Source organism: Callorhinchus milii, unplaced genomic scaffold (assembly GCF_018977255.1).
Source record: "Callorhinchus milii isolate IMCB2004 unplaced genomic scaffold, IMCB_Cmil_1.0 Scaffold14, whole genome shotgun sequence".
In the NCBI taxonomy this organism is placed as follows: Eukaryota; Metazoa; Chordata; class Chondrichthyes; order Chimaeriformes; family Callorhinchidae; genus Callorhinchus; species Callorhinchus milii.
This window is the reverse complement of record NW_024704755.1, coordinates 17,674,443-17,692,107: the sequence shown is the minus strand read 5'-3', so window position 1 is coordinate 17,692,107 and position 17,665 is coordinate 17,674,443. Positions and strand designations below refer to the sequence as shown.

Here is a 17,665-nt window from a genome sequence, read left to right as displayed (position 1 = left end):
CTCACACCCGCCAAACTGATGCACTTTACACCCTCATTGCATATGATCCAAATTCAAGTCTGAGCTTCTATGTGAGGTCTTATTGACATGCATAGAACACTTTATACTGACCATACTCCGCACGCTGGATTCTAAAACTTTGGCAACAAAAGGGACTACGTAGAGCATTTCTTGCTGACCCTTCACATACGCTTCCAGAAGCAATGATTTGACATCCAGATCCTGCAGGCAACACAAAGAAAACAAGGGACGTGCAGATTGAGTGGAAAGAGCAGCTCATAACACAACACAAAATCTGAAACATGGACAGCCACGTGAATGGATGGAAAAACGACAAGTGGACTGACTTACAATGTGTAAAATGGGCTTATTTTTGGCTAATGTAATCATGCCCAACCAGTGGCCCAGGTTCTTCAGTAGGGACCGGTCTGAAAAGTTAGCAGCAGCTTTGTCAGAGGTCAGCAGTACCTAAAAGACCAAAAAAAAGTATTGAAGCATAACAGAAAGTAGCTTACTCCCTGGGCTGGGCTCCCATACGAGAATCAGCCTCATTTAGTTGACAAGTGCTCGGCAGACGATCAGTCAAATGGCTTCAAACGCTTGGAATTCTCGGCCAGTGGGATGATTTGCAAAACAGACTTGCAGTTCCACTCTGATCTCTGGATAGGTTCCCTATAAATAGTCAATGTGATAATTACAGTAACCATATCCCAGAACACACCTTGCTGGATGGAGAGAGCCACGTATTACCCACTGTGTCATTGCACAGTTACACTGAGTGTGGGCTGTGGTGAAGAGGCCCTGATCCCTCTTCCCTTCCCCCAGAGGAGTTTGATGTTACATTCCAGCAATAGCAGCAGGAAATCTCCGATGCTCATTTTTAACTAACACAAGTGTTTCATACGGATCACAGCTGACCTCTGCTGTTCAACATGTCTTAAGTCACACAACAACAGAGGTAATGAGACAAGAAAGTCTCTGCCACACGTCCCACCGTTAGGGAAACATACCAACATCAAGAAGACATTTCATTACTTTAATTCAGAATGTTAAGAGCTCATGAGGAAACAGCTCAGCATAATCTCCCTTCCTAGATGGATATGATGCCACTGCCCCCCCCGACTCACCTTGATGTTTCTATAGGTTTCGATGAGCACCATTTTATTGAACTCTGGATTTTTCAAAGTGTCCATGAAATTTGAGTAGAGGCTGTGGAAGTTAGGCTCAATGCTAACCCTCTTCATGACCAAATATTGGGATACCCAAGGCATAAATTCATCCTTCACAGTCTCCTTCAGCTCCTCCACCTGTAACACAGAAACAGCACTCTCCAGCAAATGCCACCTGAGCAGCACAGGACATGAAGTCCCCTCTACTCTCTACATTAGTTAAGACAGATTTCACAACCATCACCTGGAGCTCTGTGTCAGCTGACACATCGTAAGGCTTCCACATTTGCAAGTTTTAGGGCATTATATTTGTCAGAACATTATAATACGACTAACTGCTTTGACAACACATTAGTCCATTCATAGTGACTGATCACCATTACACAGGCTCTATTAAGGACAGAACTGGAGCCAAATGTACTGAGCCCAGTTCCTATCATTCTTCTGCTATGAAGACAGCTCCATGGTAAACTAACAGTCAGCAGCCTTCTGCATATGGTAAACCATGTTACAACTTGAATTCCAGCTTCCAAAGCTATTTCCTTGTAAGGAACTCTGCTTATTTTAGTTTAAAAATATAGCTCTAACCAGTTCCTCTAACCATCTCCCACACATCAGCAGCATGAGGGACTACAGAAGTCTTAGAGGCAAATGTCTCCACTTTATGGAACTAATGTCCTAATGAAATGAGATCAAAACACCAGCAAATGAATCTCATCCAAAGCTTTCACCTGACAACCCTCTCCTGTAACCCTGGCTCAATGAAGCACCTACCTTCTGTGTCATATTGGATTGTGAGAGGTTGTTGAAGATGAAAGCCACTTTCTCCTGAATGTTCTCAGGCGGTTCCACTATTCTCTCTGCCTGGTCTGTGGCCACTAACAACGTCTCGATGTTAGTTGTATTAATGGAGGGCTAGAGACAAAGGAGTTGACTTTAGTCACATTTTTCAATCACAAACAGTGGGACAGCTGATAAATCAGACTGGGCAGGTCAGTCTAACACTACACAACGCAGGTAAAGTATGGGACACATCAGGATTGGGCACACCATCTCCAGCTCTATCCAAGGACAAGGAACAATTACAGTTGACCAGTAACAGAGACCTGGCGCTTTTCAAATAAACAACAAATTCCCCCCATACACCACTGGTTCAAACAGATTCATAAAAATCACTTATTAAAGTAGACAGCAAAGCTGGCCATGAAATAACCAGACAGTTTCTGGGGTCAAATCAGTAGAATTCATAAAAGATGCTGCAGATACCCAAATACGCCTGGTACTGACTGCACATTACAGGGAGGATACGCGAGATTTGGGGAGAGTGCATCGGACACTCATGAGAACAATAACAGGGAATGGGGTGGGGGGGGTGGGAGAGGAGAACTGCCTGGAAGGTCTCTAGTGAAAGGCTGGTTGGATGTATTCCCTCTTTGGAGCTAAGGGGTGATGGTCTGATCATTTTTCACAAAGAGTGACAATAAGGAAGCAACTTCCTTCCCTGATGGTCCATCAGTTTACTAGAGGACAACCTTACGATGAGGGCAAATTGGGTTAGGACTGAGATGAGCAAGAATTTCTCCTCAGACAGCGGGAAAATGTAAAAAAAAAAACCCAAGATAGACAAAAGAAATCACTTGAGGGATCTTAAGAGAATAAAATATTATGTGATATGGGTGGTTATATTACTCCCATGAAGTGGTTTGAGGCTCAGTGAGACGAGAAGAGATACAAACAGGGCTGTGGGTGGAAGTGGCTCACTGGGAGAGGTTATAGTCTAGGCCAATAGAGAAGTGCAGCTGCACTTGCCCCATGGAATCCGCTACAAATGCAGGGTCTGGCCCCGGGCCTCCCAGCTGTTTACCTGACGTCACTGTGGGCCGGGAGGCTCTGGGCGCACATCCACGGTGCGGCACAGGCAGCAAGTGGGCTTCACTCAAAGCCACAGATTGGGTGAAAGGTACAGGAACCGTTTTAATGGACAGTTCAGCACTGTGTAGTTTAGACAAATTCTTGCTGGTACAAAACTTCAAACATAAATCTTAATATAAATTGCAGAAATGAATGCGACACCAAATACTCACTGGAACGTCCTTCTTAAAGCTGACTCCGGTGGGCCGGGTGACTGTAGTGGTTTTGGTCACGGTGCTGGTAGTGGATGTGGGGACAATGGTGCTGACCTGCCTGGCCAGAGGAGTCTTATTCTGGGCTTGAGCCTGGGCTTGAGCCTGGGCCAAGGCAATGCTGCCAGGGGTTGTAATACTACCCTGCATCTTCACAGGAGGGTCTCGGGACTGCTGGCCATACTCAATATACTGGAGAAGATTAAGGCAGAGGCTTGGGTTAGTAGATATGCTATTATAAAGCACGGCTCACTTTGTCTTAACCCAAAGAATTCCCCTGTACCTGATCGATGTCGGAATATCCTAGACAGCAGAAGCCATCAGCACGCAGTGAGAGGCCTAAGATCTGTTCTACACCAACACTGAATATCAGCAGCCCAGAACATCTTAAATATAGCTCACCCCTTCTTTCGCAAAAATTACCTGGACAGTAACAGAGCCACATAGAGCAAAATTGTGGCCTCGGAATCCTTGAGCTACATAATACTTGCATTTGATACAGCGCCTTATCAAGTCTTCGAGACGTCTCAAAGCGCTTCACAGAATATACTGTAAAGTGAATTGTATAATGGGGGGAGGGGGAAACAGAAGAAAAGGATGAAAATTGGGTAACACAGGTGGCCGTGTGTGACCCGTTGAGTGATTCCACTCAAAGCAGGACATCACTGTGCCCTGGCAGCTACTACTGAGCAGCTTTTTGTCCAATTCACTTGATTCTCTTACAATTCATGTACACACTTCCCAATTCACTTAATACTCCCACAACCCATGGACCCGCTCTGAGACACTACCCTGCGTGGAGGGCACTATATAAGTGCAGGTTGTTGTTAGATTCTTCCATCTTTCAATCACAGCTGAAGGTGATGGGTAACTTAGAGACAGTCACCTCACACGGGAACAACTTTGTTCATTTGTAATAAAAGTCAATCAAGATGGACAGAATCCCTCAGTTAACATGTGCAGCAGAAATTAAATGACCCAAGTTAGAGTGACTGACAAGCAGCTCACTCCATTACTGATAATAGGACATCAATCACCTCTCGCCACTGCTGTAGCATAACCTCCACGTTGCATATTTGCAGCTACATTGCTTGCTATAGGAAGCTTTTCCTAGAGATTAGTGGGAGCCGCAATCTAAGGTATGCAATGAGTTCTAAGCTGCTTAAAGTTTGAACATAAAACGTAAATAACAAGTTCCTTGAGGCTAGCATCCAGATCCTGGGAATTCATAGGCTGGCCAGCAATTATAGCAGGAAAAGCATAGCAACAATAGAAAGCCATTCAGCCCCTCAAGTCTGTTCCACCATTCTTTTAAGATCATGACTGATCTCTACCTCAACTCCAATTACCCACTCTTGCCCCATATCCCTCGATACCCTGACCTAACAAATACCTACAGCCACGATGCCCCTACTCTCTGGGACTCCCTCTTCTCAGTCTTCAAAAGCCACTACCAGACTATGTCTTCGACTACGCCTATAGTCACCTCCCTCCTCACTCTCCTTGTCCAGTGATCCTGACAGCCTCTGTAAAGTACTCTGAGAAGTTACACAGCATTAAGAACTGCTGTGTGTGAAATATAATTTTAACTTCATTAACTTCCAGTGAATCCTCTCAGTCCTGATTCAAAGAATTGATTAGTTAAACCTTCCGAATTCAAAGTGAAATGAGGGGAAATGAACTAATAAACCCAATAGTTGGTAAAGTGATTGAGGCACAATATTGTTCTCAAAACAGCATGCGCACACGCACGCACAGTAAGCAGCGCTGCTCGTGACAGGCGAATGAGGTAGCCAGTTATTGCTGACACATCACTTACCTCCTGCAAATGATGTGGGAACTGCAAAAAGTGGCCAATAGAAGCCAAGTGCTGACAATACTGAGGATAGTCCTTCAATCTGCAAAAAATCACCAGAGTCCTCATTATACACATGCAAGCAAGCACGAAGGTCTGATCCTCACACAGGCACCAACGAAGATATTCACCAAAATCACAGTAAATAACAGAATGCTATAATGTTCTCCCTGGGAAGAAGAGTACTCCACACGCCCAAGAGTGCACTGGCAGTCAGTCGGATTGGATATGACAACTGGTCAGAGATTGGCACAGATTTCTGCACTTAAGGGAAACTCACCTCCCAAAATCCAACAGGGCAGGAATCCTGCTACAGTCAAAGGCCTTTCTTCTCAGTATAAATGTTACCAATGGACAAAATTGCACACAGCACTTTCACTTTGGAAACGTTTGCCCGACTCCGACCATATCTCACACCCAACACAGCCAAAGCCTAGCCGACGCTTTCACGTCCTCCCGCCTTGACTATTCCAACGCCCTCCTCGACAGTCTACCCCAGCTCCACTAGCCACAAAATCCAACAAATTCAAAACTCCACAACCTGTATACTCACCCACACTAAACTCCATACCCCCATCACACCAGTCCTTGCTAGGTTCCACTGGCTCCGTATCACAGAATGGATCGATTTCAAGATCCTCACATCCTTCACGCCCTGGCTCCTACCTATCTCTCCAACCTGATTACTCCCCACTGCCTCCAGCCTCCTGTTTGTCCCGCATGCCCTCCGTCATCGGCAGCCACTACACCCCAAAACTTTGGAACTCTCTTCCTCATTCCCTCGGCCTTGATCCCCCCCACTCCCCATTTTCGGATCACACCCGAAGACCTTCCTCTTTGACAGTGCTTACAGTCACCTCCCCCTAGCTCAGCTTCAGGCTTTGTCACTATTAAGGCCTTCAAGATTCTACCCCACATGATGGGTGCTGTGTAAATGCAAGTTGTTGTTGTGTAGTGAGAGACCAGCTCAGTTTCTGCCTTTTTATGATTGTTATTATTATTATTAAATGCAAGAACTGAGCAAAGATAGCCAGCACAAGAATGCTCCAGATTATCATCAGGCTGTGCTGGAATCAAACAGACCCCAGAGGTGGTGGCTATGGATTAACCAGGTCATACTTTGCCTTGAAGAATAAGCAACGCAAGTGGGTAGCTAAGTACAGTGCAGCACACAAAGATCAACCATCAGCAAGATGAAGCTTACCTATTTTTAAATCTGTCTAGTGCAGCAATGCCAAAGTAGTACATCTTGGAGTCAAAGGGTTTGCGTAAAGCTTCAAGAACATAGCGTAGTGCAAGCCCCAGGGCCATGTAAGTGACCAGCCCCTTCTCAATGATGCCACCGAAGAGGCAGGCTGTGATATGCAGCTCTTTGTCTGGGTACTGGGGGAAGAAGCGATACTCCTCAAACAGGTTCCGCAGCATACAGTTAAACACTTCCCGTTCACGCTTGATGCTGGAATCCTTGAACCTCTGTAGCATTTCCAGAACCTGCAAACAGAAATACAAGTGAGCACAACGCTCCCTGAGCAAAGCAGTAGGTGCACAGCACAGAAAGACACCAGATGCAGGGGCCAGCTCCCAGGTACCAGTGTCTTGAGCTCTCTTCTGCCCATAGTCCTTGCCCCACTTCAAACTGGATTTAAAAATGGTTACAAATGAGGAAACTGGTTTGGTGCTGGGACTTGGGGTCAAATGTAGCCCAGATGTAAGAGACAGCTACAGGTCTGACAGGGAATGAGATCGGGCACTCAATGCAATGCTGCTGTGTGTAATTTTGATCCTTTCCCATATCTTAATATTATAAAATAAAAGTATATATAGCTAGTATAATAATACTTCCATTCTATGAGACATCTCAAAGCAATTCACATAATAGAATGCAAGGTGAATTGACTATGAATATTTGGGGGGGGAACAATTTGACTGAAAACTATTAAAAATGCTGTAGTGTTGAGTAATTTCACCAGGAAGTGGTTGGGGCTACAATTGTTTGAAGTTGGCCTGGGACACAAGGGTTGGGAAAAGAAGAGAAATCAGCCACTTGCTGACACTCTTCAAAGCCATTCAGTGACCTCTGTTGATTAGGGAGCAGGATTGAGCTGTCCACACATTAGTTTTTTTTAAAAAACCTAAAGAGTAATTAACAAGTGGAACAAGTTACCAGCAAAGGTGTTTAAGGCCAGGACACTGGGACTCATTTAAACAGTAGCTTAATGCTGGGACGAAAGGACAGTACGGTGGAAATTCTGGAAAGATGAGATCGGATGAGTTGAAGGGTCTTTTTCAACCAAACCAATCTTGTGATGACCTTGTGATTACTGCCAAGACACACAAAGAATGGACACCCGGGGCTACTGAAGGGCTAGCAATGGCTGTGGGATGTCTCCCTTGTACCAACAGTCAGTGGCTTCAGTGACGGGAAAATGGGGCCATCACTGGGACTGGCCAATTAGACCTGTGCTGGAACATTTCCCCATCAAATCTACTGATCCCATTTACATTTCAGCTCCCCCCCCCACCCATGTAAAAGTAGGTGTGAACCCATAATCTGAGTCATCATACTGTTCCTGGTCTCAACCCCATGGTCAGCTTCCTGTACTGCAAATTCCACTATCAAGCAAACTGACTCTGCAAACGCTTGAGTGGGAGTGTTAAAGCAGAGAGATAGATGCTCCTGTGTGCTTTGTGGCTGCAAGAGGAACTCCAGTGTATATCAGGGAGTGACTCTGGTTACACTGGGATTGGCTCAGTCACTTGGCCTGCGCAGTACTAATTACACATCAGCCCTGCAGACAGTCCACTCAAGTTACAGCAACATGCAAGTTTAATATGACCAGTATTGACACCTAACCAAGACTGAAATACAAGTGAAACGGAAGTAACTGTAGTCTGTGGGGCTGACAGGACTGTGGTGGCATGGACAGTTATAGCTGCCGGTGGGTGAGCATTGGGATCATGCAGTTGGAGCCAACAGTGACTGGTGGGTTAGCCTCATTTACAGCAAAACCACTTCAGTAAAAATCTTCATACAAGTGAAACAATTTCATACTCCAGTTAAATTGTAATTTATCAGCCCATCATCTCCTTACATATATCCCCGTGTATAGATATCTGAGAAGGTGTGGGGTAACACAGCCACATCCACCACCTCCTGAGGGAATCACACGTGTAGCACTGGCTCACAAACAGCTCATGAAACAAGTCCAGTGATGTCTCCCGTACAATAATAATCCTTGCCTTTGATATAACCCTTTTCACGTCGGGAGGACGTCCCAAAGCGCTTCACAGAACACACTGTAAAGTGAATTGACTGTATATTTGTGGGCAAACGCGGCAGCCAATTGCGCACAGCAATGTCCCACAAACAGTCGTAGATTGAAAATGACCAATTTATTATTGTTTTTGGTTTTGGAGGGATTATTATTAGGCTCTGTGTGGAGTAAGGAAACTTGCCCAAGGTTTCGCCCTCTGCCTGGAATTGAACTCAGGTCTCTCGCTTGCAAAGCGAGTGCTCTAACCACTGAGCTACAGGACTCCACATATGACTCCCTTATACATGGAATCCACTCCACAATGCAGTACAATCCATTTGTAACTTAAAGACTGCTGGGAGCTGATCAGGCCATTTGTGGAATGGATCCTACTCAACGAGCCTGGAGTAACTCCCACTGTCCTGGCCAACAATTTCCCCAATAAAATTGGTCACTCACTTTATGGCTGTTTAGGAGACATTGCTGTGTGCAAATTATCTGCCGCATTTGCCTATAAGATAGTCACTATAGTACAGTAAACCCTGTGGCTCTCCCAACACGAAAGGCATTATATTAAATGCAAGTATTATTTTATTTATATTTCGCTATATTCCTAGGTGACAAGGATTCTTCAACTACACAGTAGTTACGAGCTCTCACCTCATCCACAGACATTGTCGGGTGTGGCGGGTGATTGTAGATGCGCTGGAAGTAGCTGTTTGCCTCATCGTCGATCTCCTTGCTAAAGTGCTGATTTGCCTCTGGCCATACCTGAGAGAGGTCAGCTGTGCAGACAGGATAAGAAACAAACAGCTCATGAAGATCCAGCTTGTGCAGCTCAACAGTGTGTGCAAGCAACAGACTGACAGACAACACATAGAGCACTGGTCAGCGGTGGATTCTCCTTACAGAAACTACTCGACCAATCTAACCTTTGCTGAAAGGCTTCCATATAAAGATTTCATTTGAAGTTCAGTTACACAGAAATGCAGGGTTTTGGAATTACACTGCTCTACGTCCTCTTCCTCCCCCTCCCTTCAAAAGGAGTTCCAGGGCACGTCACAGAATGACAAATCTTGTGTCTGTTGCCTGGCATGCCATCACCAATCATACTTGGTGGCAGCAGCATGGTGCAATGTAGGCACATTACAGGGAGCGCAAACTGTGTCCAAGAGTGGAAATCCTGCAGTTTCAATAGCCTGAACTCCAAGGCTCAGCCACATCGTGGGCAAGGAGAGTAGTTTTACAATGATTGAGGAATGGCAGTGAACCTCGGTGCACAAACCACACACTTCAGCCTGGACAGAGACAAGAGTATTAGCATTGAGGGGGAAATTGCATCCTAGTTATTGCATGATGATGGTGGGTGTGAAAACATTTTTTATGTTTAGGCGATACCTTCTAAACAAAAGTAGATGTTTTCTCATGAGAAAGGTAAGGTTTATAGAAAAATAAACTGCATTGCATTTAGACCCAATGGATTAAGTCAGTCAGAAAGTTTCTTCACAAAGGTTAGATTGCTTAGTAAAGACAGACATTTCAGGGCTGAAAAGGCAAACTTTAAAACTTGTCCAAAACCAGCTCTGCTGCACCCACTGATGTCATTTCAAAGAATAAAAACCTACCCCCACACACCCCCACATCACATACACCCACACCACAACACACACACACATCCACCCCCCCACCACCACTGCGTGCGCGCACTCCCACCCACCGCAACACCCCACCGCACACACATTTGGTGATACCATGAACTCATGGTAAGTTTGGAGCAGACATTCAATTTTCAAATAAACAGATGACTGAATGGACAATTTCCAAAGGCAGCTTCCTGTTATTTGGTTAAACTTTGGTGGACTATGAAACAAAAACAAAATTTAGCCAAAAACAAAATGAGCAGAAGGGAATACAAAAGGTGCAGTTAAAAGCATTTGGATTTCAATATCTATTAATCCCGTCAGTGCTAAATAAATGAACTAGTGAAGAGCTGGCTGCAACAAGAAAGGGAAGAGGCGATGGTAAAGTGGTGTGCGTGGTTGAATGAAGTCCTGAACCTCAGCAGTTTACTCAGCCAGGACAACAGCACTAATAAGAAAATCCACCGTGAGCTGACATTTCAAACTAACATGCAGACAAGCATTCATAACCAAAACATGCATCCTCAGGTACAGCCCAGTACAGGACTCTAAACAGACAGCTGTGAGCGTTGATGCAAGTTAAACTAATTTGGAACACAGGCCACCAAACCCAGAACTGTAAGCAAAGGGAACCTATTTTGCAACACTGTGGCTCAATTTATCAAGAAAATGATGGACAACCCAGTATTTTGAAAGGCTGTTCTGATGGTTTCCCAAAGCCCAAGGTACAATGGCACCAGAGAGCAACTAGTCTGGCACTTTCCCTACATGGAAAACTGAGCTGAAATAGTTTACAAATGTTTGGGCCCATTTGCTGCACGTTAATGCTCAAAGTTCATTACGTCTAGATTAGAGAGATATCCCCGAACAACAGCAACAAGATTTCATTTATAGTGCGCCTTTCTCGTCAGGAGGACGTCCCAAGGCACTGGACAGTTGGGTCGGGACCCGAGCATTGGGGGGAAATGGTCATGGTGAGGGGAGAGAAGGGAGGGAGTGAGGAGGGGGGAAATGGTCAGGGTGAGGGGACAGAAGGGAGGGAGCGAGGAGGGGGGAAATGGTCAGGGTGAGGGAAGGGAGGGAGCGAGGAGGGGGGAAATGGTCAGGGTGAGGGAAGGGAGGGAGCGAGGAGGGGGGAAATGGTCAGGGTGAGGGAAGGGAGCGAGGAGGGGGTAGAGAGTCGAGAGTGGAGCTGAAGGCTGAAGGTCGAAGAGAAAGATCTTGAGACCGGCCTTGAAGGAGGAAAGGGAGGAGGCGGCGAAGGCACTGGGGGATAGAGTTCCAGAGCCTCGGGGCTGAGAGGCTGAAGGCCTGGTCACCGATGGTCGGGCGGTTGGGGCTGGGGATGTGGAGCAGACCGGAGCCAGAGGAACGGAGGGTACGGGGGGGTACGCGGGGGGGATAGTAGGTCAGAGAGGTAGGAGGGAGCGAGGCCGTGAATGGCCTTATAGGTGAGGATGAGGATCTGAATTCGATCCTCTGGGGGATGGGGAGCCAGTGGAGGTGAGCGAGGGCGAGGGTGAGGGCGAGGGTGGGAGTGATGTGTTCTTGGTGTCCGGTGCGGGACAGTACACGAGCTGCAGAGTTCTGAATGACCTGCAGTGTGGAGGGAGGGCCGGGAAGGCCGGCGAGGAGAGAGTTCCCATAGTCCGGCCTTGAGGTGATAAAGGCGTGGACCAGAGTTTCAGCCGCGTGAGGGGTGAGGTAGTGCCATAGTCTGGCGATATTCCGGAGGTGATGGAAGGCGGTGCCAGTTGTGGCGCGGATATGAGGGAGAAAGGACAGCTCAAGGTCGGACAGAACCCCGAGGTTCCTGATGGCTTTGAGAGGTGGAGAGTGCGGCCTTGGAGCTGATGGTGTCAGTGCCTGAGGTGCGGAGGCGCTGACGTGAGCCAATCAGGAGGACCTCAGTTTTGCGCACGTTTAGCTGAAGAAAGTTGTCTCTCATCCAGGACTCAATCTTGGACAGACAGCTGTCAGGACATCGGGGGTCGTGGAGTTGAGGGTAGAGGAGGAAAGGTAGAGTTGGGTGTCATCCACGTTAACCCCATGTCTGCGGATGATGTCACCACAGGGGGAACATATAGAGGGTGAACAGGAGGAGACCGAGGACAGAGCCCTGAGGGACACCGCACGAGACAGTGCGGGGACTGGAGAAAAAGCCGTTTGCAGAGACAAAATGAAGACGGTGGGAGAGGGAGGACCCAAACCACTCAAGGACAGGGCCTTGAAGGTTGAGGTGGGAGGACAAGCGGTGGAGGAGGATAGCGTGGTCGACCGTATCGAATGCGGCCGATAGGTCGAGGAGGACGAGGAAGCCCTGGTCACAGATGGTCAGGATGTCATTGGTGACCTTGACCAGGGCAGTTTCTGTGCTATGGGCAGCACGGAAACTGGACTAAAGGGGTTCGAATAATGAATTGGTGGAGAGAAAAGAGCGCAGCTGGGAGGCCACAACTCTTTCAAGGACCTTGGACAGGAAGGGGAGGTTGGAGATGGGCCGGTAGCTTGATAGCTGCGACGCATCAAGGGAGGGTTTTTTCAGTATAGTAGTGATGGTGGCAGTTTTTAGGGGAATGGGAACAGAGCCAGAGGAGAGGGAAAGGTTGATGATGTCTGTGAGAAGACCACAGTGCAAACATTGCCAGCAGATCATGCAACTTTGCGATGGTGAGGCATCATTTCAGCAGGCGTTGAGATGAAGTCCAAAAAGAAAAGAGAAACTAATCTCCTGGCTGCAGTTGGTAAAACCATTCACACAGTAACAGTATAGTCAGTAGCCCCAGGATTTCCAGAAGAACTTTTGAAAGCCACGTTTTACTATTAAAAAGATCACCGAAGCAGTGAGGAATTTTCCACTTGGCAACAGCAAACCAGAACTTGAGATTTCATAAAGTAGCAAGTTTAATGTCACTCAAAGCAAACCAGAAACGTTTACACAAACACTCCCAGTTGTCAAAGCTGTGACCTTTCCCAAATGTTGTAGTCTCCAGAAGTTTAACCCAACGCTTCCAGGAACAAGGTAGTGCACATCCACCCAGAATCCCTTAGCTTCACACAATCTTCCCATCTTGGAAGCTTGACTGTTTACCAAGAAGGGTTGTTGAGGCTAGGACTCTGGATTCATTTTTGATCTTGAAGCTTTCTGGATACGTGCTCACTAAGATTTTATTTCATTGTTGAATGTACCTTCATTTTAAAAGAGCCGTTCAGTGAGATTGCTGAAAAGTCCCAGTTATAACAAGGTAACAGTTGCTTGGCCTATAGAGCAATTAGTTGAATACAATATAGGTTCAAAGACTGTGCAGAGTCAAATACTTCAAATTCCTTCTATGCTGGGTACAGGAAAAAGCTCCACTTTGACAGTCATCCAGACTCCAGAGGAACACAGTGCGACTAGCTCAACCCTATGCTGTGGGAGCAGATATTTTCTGCGTCCATTGAACACTGAAAATGTAGTGATTGGACCGAATAATCATTTCATTACCTGTCACCGCATTACCAAGCCTTGTTGCTAAAATATTGGGACACTTTAAAGAAATCTGTTTAAGCTCCTGTTGGATGTACCTTTATATAACCAGTTATCTTGAAATAACTGACTGGACCACACTCTCACAACAGTCACAGACAACACAACCACTTACAAGGTTTCATCTTACTCTGCTGGAATGTCTGTGGGTTCAATCCAGATGTGCTCATCTTCCGTTGTCCAAAGGGGTCAGTGTTCACAGTTTGCAGTCCGAGGCCACCTGTTCCCATGCCAGTCAGGCTCCCTGTCCCCAAACCACCTGCGGGGGCAAAATCACAACAGGGGCCAATAAAAAAATAAAGCATTTTAAAGGGATCCTAAACAGTCAAGGGAATGTTCTCTTTGTGCATTATTGGATTAGACAAAACTCAAACAAGACAAGTTCAAAGTTATTTCTAAAGACAAATCTGATCTCCTTCTCTGGCTATTTTTGGTTAAAATGACTGATGTTTTAGGCAACAGGCTTCCTCACAATTGACTAACAGATGTACTTAACATGAGCTACATGTGGGTATCCCACCTGAACAGCCTTTGGGCCACAGCAGAGAGTCTCACCTCACCCCAAACCCACAGTAGTCATTTAGGCTATTGACAAGAGAAATTCATTCCTCCCATCCCAATAAGAAAATCATATGCAAATTAAATCAATCCCAATTTTGTAGGTGAAATAGGATTGGTTTGTGATTTATCCATGATCTTCCACAAAGAGACTAGAGCCCAGAGAGCTTCTTCAACCTGAGTAAAACTAGAGTCTCCATTACTAAAAGTTCTGAAAAAGCAATGGCTAGAGTCCATCTTTAGGTACAAATCAGGTTAAAATTGACGCAAACCACCAACAGAAATGGATGCCGAGTTCAGTCAGTCAGCACTGTCAAACGAGGCAGTTACATCGGCAAACCAACTCACACACACCAAGGGGGGAAAGAAAGAGGTGCACACTGAATTTCTTCTGGCTTCAACTTGAATAGCTGGCAGTATATTGGAATTTATAATAAATACTACAAATGAACTCATGTTACATATGTAGCTTCATTTTAAAAGAGCAGTTCAATGAGATTGCTGAAAACCCCCAAGTTACAACAAGTCAATTTAGTCCAGCACAGTTGCTTGGCCTATAGAGCAATTAGTTGAATACAATATAGGTTCAAGTACTGAGCCAAGTACTTAAAATCCCTCCTATTCTGAGTACAGGAAAATATTTATGCCTAAATGATCATTAATGCTTGTACTAAAATATACAACCAGAGCTCCAACCAGGGTAATCTTATGCTGGCTTTCTTTAACAAAATACATCTGGAACCTGATTATGAAGTGCTAAAGTATGCCAGGAAGTAAACTTGCAAAGCACTGCCACCTGATGGTGCATACATACCAAAATTCAGTGTAAAATTCCACATATATCTCTTTATTAACTGGGGGGAGGGGGAGAAGAAGAATGGTAGAATTAAATTTCTATTTCAAGGACAGGTAGGCAGGCAGCTGCCAATATTTTGCATGCCTTCAGGAGGAAAAGTATCGACTTTCAAAGAGTTGGGGTGAGAATGATCTGTGGGTAAAATGAAATGACAGGTGGCTGGGAGTAATCCCATAGACAGAGCTGGTTAGAAGCACTCAGGTGACTGACAAATGCTCGCATGATATGTTGAAAGGGACATCACACCATGGTATTCTCCCTTCTCATGCTCAGCAATGAAACCAAACGAGTGCTTGTGTGCGTCGGATGAACAAAGTTTCATTTGAGGGTCACCTTGATCAGCACAAGGAAAATGGAACATTCTGAAACCAGACCCCGGAGCATGGATCAACAAGAAGTTGGTGTAAAAATTCACTGCTTAAAAGCCTCAGCAGTAAAAATAAGTCTCAAGAGATTTAAGGCTGGTCAGTGTATGAAAAGGAACAATAATAATAATCCTTGCATTTTATATAGCGTCGTATCACGTCTCCGAGACATCTTAAAGTGCCTCACAGAATATATTGTAAAGTGAATTTGCTATTTTGTGGGCAAATAAGTATCAAAGCTAATTCAAAGCATTTTTATAGTGCTCCACGAGGCTGTTATACTGGAAAACAATGCGAGTCAATCAGATACCAACTTATGAGTAAAGAAGTCCTAACAAGGCCTACTCTCTCCTCCCTGCCCCCTCCCCCCCATGAAATACTTACCAATATTAGTTCCAATCTATAGTGAATCAGTTACAATACATTTTTCTCTCCAAAAATTTTTAATTTTTGGACTGGAGTCCTGTAGCTCAGTGGTTAGAGCACTCGCTTTGCAAGTGAGAGACTTGAGTTCAATTCCAGGCAGAGGGCGAAACCTTGGGCAAGTTTCCTTACTCCACACAGAGCCTAATAATAATCCCTCCAAAACCAAAAACAATAATAAATTGGTCATTTTCAATCTACGACTGTTTGTGGGACATTGCTGTGCGCAATTGGCTGCTGCGTTCGCCCACAAATATACAGTCAATTCACTTTACAGTATATTCTGTGAAGCGCTTTGGGACGTCCTCCCGACGTGAAAAGCGCTATATCAAATGCAAGGATTATTATTATTATTAATTCATTGATTCTACTTTTAAAATTCAGCACAAGTCCTTCAGATTTTTAGAATTTATTTTTTAAGCGCAGATAGCAAGCTGACAGATCTCTGAAAGAGCAAATGCGGGACACATGGCATTTCTCCCAAGAGAGAGACATACCCAGCTCACCTAATCCCAGAGTTTGGGTGATGCTGGCAAGACCAAAGGCTTTGGGGTTCTAATGTTCCCATTTGAGTATTGCTGATGTTTAAACAGCAAGAACCAATCTACCTCTTACAGCTTTGGCTTTCGGGTTAAACTATACTTCTGTGAGGATTACATTTATATTATATATAAATTACATATAAAGTATAATTTTGTGAGAATTAGCTCCTCCATTCCTCTGGCTCCAGTCTACTCCACATCCCCTGCCCTAACATCGGTGGCCGGGCCTTCAGCCTCTCAGCCCCGAGGCTCTGGAACTCCATCCCCCAGTGCCTTCGCCGCTTCCTCCCTTTCCTCCTTCAAGGCCAGTCTTAAGACCTTTCTCTTTGACCGAGCCTTCAGCTCCGCTCTCGACTCTCTACCCCCTCCTCGCTCCCTCCCTTCCCTCCCCCTGACCATTCCCCCCTGCTCGGGTCTCAACCCAGCATCTTGGGACGTCCTCCTGACGTGAAAGGCGTTCTATAAATGAAATCTTGTTGTTGTTGTTGTTGTTAGCAAGCCAACAATTGCAATGCAACAACGAACAAGTACAGATTTAGGCCACATTTGCTCATGTGTCTAACCTGGCAGTTGGGAAGGAAGACCTCCGATTCCACTGAAGGGCGTTGTCTGGTTGTTTGTTGAGAGTGGAGGAAAGGCTTTCGCTGGTGATTGAGGGGTGTTGAATGCAGAATTCATATTTGTAGAGAAGGCCGACATGCTCCCCGTGTGAGATGCAGCTGATCCTCCAATTGTTAACGAGGCGATACCAGACAAAGGGTCAATCTGTAGAGAGGATGTGAGGAAATAATCATCACATATCATTGCAAACTCAGAAGAAGCTCATCTTACCAAACACCAAAATCCTCCTTAAAACCAGCTACTATTTAAAGTCTATCTTTCTTCACGTGGCATTGTTGGCAGTGGGAAATTGGCCACTTGTGAAAGTGAAAGCCTGCATCAGTGGTTAATTCAGCCTTCACCAGCAGATATCACAGGACGCTTCTGAATAATAATGTTCCTTGCATTTGGTCTATCGAAAGTGAGTCCTGTAGCTCAGTGGTTAGAGCACTCGCTTTGCAATTGAGAGACCCGAGTTCAATCCCAGGCAGGTCAGGGCGAAACCTTGGGCAAGTTTCCTTACTCCACACAGAGCCTAATAATAATCCCTCCAAAACCCAAAACAATAATAAATTAGTCATTTTCAATCTACGACTGTTTGTGGGACATTGCTGTGCGCAATTGGCTGCCGCGTTCACTCACAAATGTACAGCCAATTCACTTTACAGTGTGTTCTGTGCAGCGCTTTGGGATGTCCTCCCCACGTGAAAAGCGCTATATCAAATGCAAGGATTATTATTATTATCGTCTT

The 17,665-nt window shown here is 45.5% G+C and overlaps 1 protein-coding gene across 11 annotated transcripts in view; it reads right to left on the bottom strand.

The window, feature by feature from the left end:
• cnot1 (CCR4-NOT transcription complex, subunit 1) overlaps positions 1 to 17,665 on the bottom strand; it is a 99,748-nt gene that overhangs the window by 32,175 nt on the left and 49,908 nt on the right. For 7 of the 11 annotated variants that reach the window (XM_042340338.1, XM_042340343.1, XM_042340341.1 and 4 more), the window contains exons 17-26: positions 16,878 to 17,079; positions 13,686 to 13,829; positions 9,062 to 9,186; positions 6,352 to 6,638; positions 5,112 to 5,190; positions 3,254 to 3,484; positions 1,944 to 2,084; positions 1,128 to 1,307; positions 352 to 468; positions 112 to 222 (exon numbers count right to left, since the gene is read on the bottom strand). In XM_042340338.1, coding sequence (XP_042196272.1) covers positions 112 to 222; positions 352 to 468; positions 1,128 to 1,307; positions 1,944 to 2,084; positions 3,254 to 3,484; positions 5,112 to 5,190; positions 6,352 to 6,638; positions 9,062 to 9,186; positions 13,686 to 13,829; positions 16,878 to 17,079 — 1,617 coding nt within the window. The remainder of the gene's footprint in view (positions 1 to 111; positions 223 to 351; positions 469 to 1,127; positions 1,308 to 1,943; positions 2,085 to 3,253; positions 3,485 to 5,111; positions 5,191 to 6,351; positions 6,639 to 9,061; positions 9,187 to 13,685; positions 13,830 to 16,877; positions 17,080 to 17,665) is intronic. The other 4 variants (XM_042340339.1, XM_042340346.1, XM_042340344.1 and 1 more) reach the window with 1 other exon arrangement.